This window comes from Adiantum capillus-veneris, chromosome 4 (assembly GCF_014529385.1).
Source record: "Adiantum capillus-veneris isolate H3 chromosome 4, ASM1452938v2, whole genome shotgun sequence".
In the NCBI taxonomy this organism is placed as follows: domain Eukaryota; kingdom Viridiplantae; phylum Streptophyta; class Polypodiopsida; order Polypodiales; family Pteridaceae; genus Adiantum; species Adiantum capillus-veneris.
The window spans coordinates 122,258,797-122,265,876 of NC_140934.1; the positions used below are offsets into that span (position 1 = coordinate 122,258,797).

A 7,080-nucleotide genomic window follows, 5' to 3' on the forward strand; every position below is an offset into this window, starting at 1 on the left:
TGACGCAGACGAATTGCTAATCCAACTAGCAATCACACACACAAAAAAAAGCGCCAAGGCTAAGAGGGGTAAACCCTCACCTGGTTTATAAATGCCGGTTATGGGGCATATTTTGAGGAGTAATATTCACAGCGAATTGCAGCCTACTGTGTTATCATGAGAGGATGATCTAGCGGCACGGCCACATTAACCCAATGGGAGGGGGGGGGCGGGGGGGGGAGGGGGGGTATTTGTGTGGTGTGTGTGTGTGTGTGTGTGTGTGTGTGTGTGTGTGAGAATGGTCGTGAGCAGAGTGTGGTGACATAAACGGGTGTTGCGCAGAGAGTGGGGGAGGAGGATTTATTGCATGGTATGCTTCCCAAGGAAGAGAAAAAATTCATGCCCCACTAAGAGGGGAATTTTATGAGGACTAGAAGCCCAAGGCCAACTACCAATTTAAGGAAAGCATCCCATCAAAGGAGTGGAGATTCCTAACCAATTGAAGTGTCCACACAAAACCAAGCAGTTGTACATGTACCTCTGTGTGTGTGTGGTGTGTGTGTGTGCGTGCGTGTGCGTGTGCGTGCACATGCGCGTGCGCGTGTACGTGCGTGTGTATTGTTGTTGTTTTTAAACTAATACTTATACACAATAGAACATATCAATTCAAAAGACAATTTTCTTTAGAAAAGGGATAGAAAAAATCACAAAAAGGACTCAAGTCTTTGATTCATTTTTGTGCATCACATGAGAATGAAGTATCATTCTAATGTTTTTGTACAATGGATAGTCAAAAGTAGGGGTATCTATAGTGAAAAAGGTATGACAAAAAGAAGCTTTAAGCCAAAAAGGCCCTAAGTAAAGATAGATCCCTCACCTTTATCCATTTAAACAAAACATATTTGTTAGCTTTCAATACGCATTACAAGTGTCAAAGAACTTATCACTTGTTATTGATGTCCTACTTAAAATCTTTTTACCTTTAACCTACCACACAAATTTGTTTAAAGTTGTCACTTAAATTTTTTGAAAGGATTTCATCCCTTTTAAATTATAAACAATTTTTTTATGAACCGAAGGTCATCACTCCTTCAATTTTCAATGAATGAGACTATAAGTTATAAATAAAGATAGCTAATAACCCCATTTTCCTAAGTTGAAGGCCAAAGAAGCTAAGAAGAAAGAGGATGGTTCCACTGCAAATGTTGGTTCCACTACAAATGCAACCATTGTTAAGTCTTCTCTGAAAGGAGACTGTGATGCTGATGTTGATGCAGAATGGGCTTTTAGTGCAGAGTGCACTTACAATCTTGTTGTCCATGATGCATGCATGTCAGTTGCTGCATATTCACATGTGTGGTATTTCAACAGTGGTGCTACAGAGCACATTACCTCACATCGTGAATTGTCCACCTCTCTCGAGTCCGTCCCTCATGGGAATTCAGTCACTTGTGCTATGTAAGTTTGGACTTGAGGATCGCAAACCTATTGCCACTCCCATGGAAACAGGTTTGAAATTGAGTCTTCATGACGCTGGTGATCCTGCTAATGTCACTCTTTACCAAACTGCTGTTGGATGCCTCATTTACGTATGCAACACGAGGTCCGATATTCAGTTTGCAGTCTCACAAGTCAGCATATTTATGCATAGCCCAGGGTCTAAGCATTGACAGGCTGTCAAGAGGATTTTCCGCTACCGCATGTTTAGGTGATTACATTTGCTAGAAGGTATTCCCTTCGCACTTGTTACCATATGCATGTGGTAGTGATGTGTGTGAACACACTAGGACCGCCGGGGCATTTTTTCCCTCTTTAGGAGGTTTTTCCCCCCGTGCATTGTATATACGTCCATCACTCTAGAACTATCCATCTTTCCATTGCACACTAAGTAACACACTCTCTATTGTGTGCGTTGAGCTTCCTTCGTCTTCTCCAAACTGTGTGTGTTTCTCTACAACCCTAATTCCAACAATTGGTATTAGAGCAAGTCGCATCCTCCCGAGCTTAGTCGCCAGCTGCTCTAGCACACGCCTGCTCACTTTCTCCAATTTCAATTAGCTTTGGCAAGCGTTCGCAAATCGACAAATACTTAGGAAAGCTCGAAGAGCTTGGTCTGCTGAGATTTTTGATTTGGACTCATTTCGGCCTCCGTTTCCACTAAAACAGTATTGCACAGGCTATTTTGTCATTTTGTGCAAAATTTCTGTCAGTGTCGTTTTCTGCATAACAAGTGCCTTATAGTCTTCTACGGTTTGTGCTATATAACACGTGTTGTTCCCGCTCCATTTCTCCTATTTTCGGGTACTTTTCACATCAGGTGCAGCATTTACCATGGCTGACAACAACACAGACATAATGCTTTTCAATGTGATTCGAGTTTTTACCATACTGACACCAGACACTACTACCTTTCCTAATCGGAGGATTAAGCCATGGTTCCAGCCAGACTTAACAGGCTTAGAAAGCACTTCCAGACTGTCAGATTACCCAACTAATAGTTTTCATTGGTCTGAACTATATTCAGTGCCCATAATTACTTAAATTAACAGTCAGGCATAATTTTAAAAAAAAACATGGTTTATGATCAGTCACTTGCCAGTACAGATTATAGTGATTGGAGTAGACAAGGCAGGCTTGTCATACCATTCCTGCCAATTCCCACAAACACAGTTACAAAATCTCCTCTGAAAAGTGGCACAAGCGCCAGGGATCGGGGTGGTGGGTTGGAAGGGAAGGGGGGGGGGGGGGGGGGGGGAGGGTGTCCATACATCCATCACCAACTTATGAAAGATTTTAAGCAAAAAGAGTATGATACCATTATGATATCATGTACAAGTGTCTGCTGACCGAGTACTTAAAGTCCCATTGAAATTTGCATGCCAAAACTATCCCTCCACAATGTCATGCAGCTTTCCACATTGCAGCAAATGATAAAATGAGCATAAAAATAACTCAAAGCCAGTGGATACAGCCCCGTATAAATCGCCAAGTTTGAACCTGGCGGGCTAATTGGTTTTCAAGCAACATCTATTTATACATACAACTTCCCCCTGCAGTCAGAACTTCCACATAGACAATCTATTTGGTCTCTTCCCAGCTCTTGATCTGCCGGATAGCCATAATCAAATGTAAGCTCCCGTAAAGGAGGAATGTTATCTATTGCAAAGAGCTTAAATTGAGGGTACCTGACATCTTCGTGTCCAGATAAAACCTTTTGAACAAGGAGGTTGGGTGAGCAGCTGTGATTGATAAAGCGAGCCACATTACCGACCTCACTAGCATCAACAATGAGCTCAGGTTTACCAGCATCCGGATTGGTTGTAGAAGAAGGCCTATCTGGAATGACATTAGGCACATCACCCCATCGAGGTGTCGTCTCAGGAAGCCACCTCGTAAACAACATATATTGTCGATCCCTGAGCTCCTTTGCATCTTGATTATCTGCAACCATTTTCCCAACATACTCGCATACAAAACTGCCTGCCGGGATCATCTCTAGAGAACGAACTCCCCATCCTTTATTTGTTGTCTTGAAGACATCAAGCCGAAACTTCAGCCCCTTCTCAGATGCTCTATTCCGACAACTAGAAGAGCATGCACAATTACTTCCACATTCATAAATGAAGTCCTTTTCCCTCACAAGATATCCGCCATTTATATATGGAAGCTCATCCCCATTTCTTGTGAAGCAACTGCAACTGCTACTTGGGGAACAGGCACCATGACACTTGCATCCACAAGAAGACTCAGGTTTCCCTAGATCCTTTGAGTAAATTATCTTTGTGGCATACTGGAAATCAGCCGGACCTTTATCGTCGTCAACTGTATTTTCCACACAAATGACATGACTTTCCTTTCCTTTCGAGATGTCAGTAATTATCACATCCTTGCGAGATGAAGGTGCCTGACTCTTTAATTCAGCAGCTAGCTTTAATGTATCTGATCCAAGCTCAGGCTGATCGGCCCTTCGCTGAAGTCTGAACTTGAACTCATTAAAACCACCCGAACCTTTTGCTGTGTAAGTCTCTTGAACATCATAGAGTCCATCATATATATACAACTTACCAGTAGGACTGTTTACATCCTTGATTCCTCGCATTACTCTTACAGGTATATTATACTTCCTACTCCCATCCATTGCCAGGTTCCCCCTTTCTAGCTTTTGGTCAGCAATCTGCTTATTGTCTGAACTCCTTCCTCCTTGACCTGTATAAATAAGCTCTTCGCCATTATCTTCACCATCTTGGCCAACATTTGAGATGATACTTATTGCTACAGGAGAATTGAACTCAGAATCTTTCGTGGTCAGGTACTCAATCCCCCCCTGAATAGGACCATGCACCCTTGCAAAGGAAAGTTCTGTCCTAAAAAGAAAAATGTCCCCCACAAGAACGCCTGGCAAAGAACCATAGCCTTTTTCATTCTCGCGACTGGCATTCTGATCCTTGAGAAGAGTTGCCGCTTGGAGGTCAGCCCTGCTTCCTCTTCCTTGCTTCCCATTTTTCTCTTCATCTTGCACAAGCTTCCGGCGCACTGCATCGTAAAGTCTCAACGACTCCACAACCAGCTTCCTTGCATTGCTTAAATCTACTGTGGACATTCCTGACCTTACTGGTTTTCCACCTGATCGCCTAACCTTCTTCGAAGATTCTGCAGGGGTCGAGGGCTTCTTGGTTGACTTGGGTGTTACAACCTTAGCAGGTTCCTTTTCCTTGGCCTTTACTGGGGTTTGTGCTTCTTTAGCCTTTGCTGGGGTTTGTGCTTCCTTGGCCTTTGCTGGGATTTGAGCTTCATTAGTCAGTTTAAGTTTTGGCAGCTTTTTGCTTTTCTCACTGGAATTTGGCTCTTCAATTGGCCTTTTCTTCTTTCCACTCCCACTAGGTTTTGCATTGTCAGCTTCTGCATTGCCATTAAGCCTTGCATTCTTTGCTACCGTTTTTTCTTTTGCAGTTTCCGTAGCTTTGGATGGATGCACTTCCATCTTCAACTTGTGATCGTGAAGCTCTGGTACAACTCCTACCATTGACACCTTCTTCTTTGCTTGTGTTGTCAAAGAATCTGGCAGATCCCGAATCCCTGACTTTCTCTTGACTGGCTGGGCTTTCATATTTTGCTCAACCATATTGTCAACCGCCTCATCTTCCTGCTGCTTGATAACTTTCTTGGCTGTTTCCTCTTCCTGCTTCTTTTCCACATCCATGGCTTCTATTGGCCCTTCCAAAACATTAGCTTCCACTTGTTCTGTTCCTTGTATTGCTGAGGGACCTACAGTAGCTTCTTTTCCCACTACTTTTACTCGATTTGATGGCCCCTGTGGCATATCCCGAATCCCTGACTTCCTCTTGACTGGTTGAGCCTTATTGCTTTGCTCCACTTCTGCAGCCACCTTCCCCTCTTCCTGCTGCTCAATAACTTTCTCCCCTGTCTGCTTCTTTTCAACATCAATTGCTTCTGCCTGTCCTTGTGAATTGCTAATTTCAGCTTGCTCTGTTTCTTGAGCTGCTAATGGCACTGCACTAGCTTCTTCTTCCACTGATTTCTCTTGATTTGAAGGCGTTTTTAGCATCTTCTCTGTTGGAGAAGACTCTTCCCTCACCTCTCCATCTTGTAATTGAACATCTGACGCCATTGTCACTGTTGCATTCCCTTTGTCTTCTGTGGGTTTGCGAGAACTTGTGGCCACCTTCTGTGTCTTTGGTACCAAAGCAACATCTTTCTTACCTGATCTGGCCTCAGCTAATTGTTGTGGCATATCTGAAGCTCCTACTTTTTTCTCTGGTGATTTGCCAGGTTTCATAGGCTTTTTCAGAGCACTTTCTCTCGCGACCACCTTTGCCTTCATTTGTTTGGCTTCAGCTTCTTGTTTTGAAGCATCAGGTTTGAATGATGTCTTTCTCTCTACCAACATGCTGGATTTTGAAGAAGCAATCTCCGTGTTCATATTCTCCCCTTGTACATCTTTATTGCGCTTAGCCATAGAAATCACTGCTTTATCTGACTTCTGATCTGTGGACTGCTGCAAAAGTGGTCTTACTTCTTTATGCATAGCAGATTCACTTTTCGACGTCGCCCCCTCCACTGGACTCACGTTTTCTTCAGTCTGCTTGTGCCCAACTTTGCCTTTGGAAGTAGTGGGTGATGTCTGGCTTTGCTTCTTCTTTTCTGGAAGAGACAGCCCAAAAGGAACATCAATCTGCCTGCAGTGAAGCGGAACAATACCCTCCGGAAAGTCCCGAACTGCCGATGGCCTGGCCTTGCCATTTTTCATAAACTCATAACCATGCCAGCCATTTTCCAGAGGTTGAGACTCACCATTCTGCTCTTCAGAAAGACTAGCCTTTTCTCTATTCGTGGCAGCACCATCTCCAGCAGGTACAGCTGAAGATGGAGACTCCATCGCCACGTAAGCCTAGCAGCCTGTGTGGTAACCTACTACAAAAAAATCGCAAAGAATGGCCCCTTCAGTAGAGGGCAGGTAAAGGAGACGTTGAAGATTTGGAACGGTGTCGCAGTGAAGGTGTGAAAACGCAGAAAGACGAAGGGCTATACCTTAGAGAAATGAGCTTGATAAGTAGCAAGCCCTGTCTTTGGCAAACCGCCGGCTCGTTCAGCGCGTCTAATCTCCAGCAACAGCTATGGCGATCCTTTACAAAGGAAACTGGTCGGCAAAGGGGACAATGAAGTTCAATGCAGGAGCCGATCAAGAGAATCGTATCAGACAGAGCAGGTGTGGTATCGGACGCAGCAAGCGTTTCGGCGATCACCTGCAACTCACAGAGCGTGATGGCAAATGTAGGGTTTTGGCTATGGTACCATCACTGTTGATGAAGCATATAACTTCCTTGTTTTGTGAGTTCTAATAGGGATCGGGGTAGGGAAAAAAAGTAAGTTGAGGCCCGAGGATGTAAATGCTAAATACTAATGCTAATAAATACTAATACTGGTAGGCTTCATATTATATTGCCTAGGAATCTTCGTAGATTCTCTGCGGTACTTGCCTTGCCGAAATAAAACTCCAATCGCGAGCAGGATTTGAACCCCTGCAGTTGGCATGAAATTTTTGCATGGACTGCTCTAGCCACCGAGCACATGAGCAGAGAG

The 7,080-nt window shown here is 43.9% G+C and overlaps 1 protein-coding gene across 3 annotated transcripts; it reads right to left on the reverse strand.

The window, feature by feature from the left end:
- Positions 1 to 2,748: 2,748 nt before the first annotated feature.
- LOC147459923 (uncharacterized) lies at positions 2,749 to 6,852 on the reverse strand. Of its 3 annotated transcripts, XM_086511092.1 has the most exons (3): positions 6,529 to 6,852; positions 3,165 to 6,408; positions 2,749 to 3,084 (listed from the first exon to the last, which is right to left on the reverse strand). In XM_086511092.1, exons 2-3 carry the CDS (start codon positions 6,374 to 6,376, stop codon positions 3,036 to 3,038), a joined length of 3,261 nt encoding a protein of 1,086 aa, XP_086367218.1. In that variant the 5' UTR covers positions 6,377 to 6,408; positions 6,529 to 6,852; the 3' UTR covers positions 2,749 to 3,035. The 3 variants fall into 3 exon arrangements, with proteins under 3 accessions (XP_086367218.1, XP_086367217.1, XP_086367216.1); XM_086511091.1 differs by having other exon boundaries at positions 2,749 to 6,411; XM_086511090.1 differs by having other exon boundaries at positions 2,749 to 6,408; positions 6,529 to 6,851.
- Positions 6,853 to 7,080: the final 228 nt, after the last annotated feature.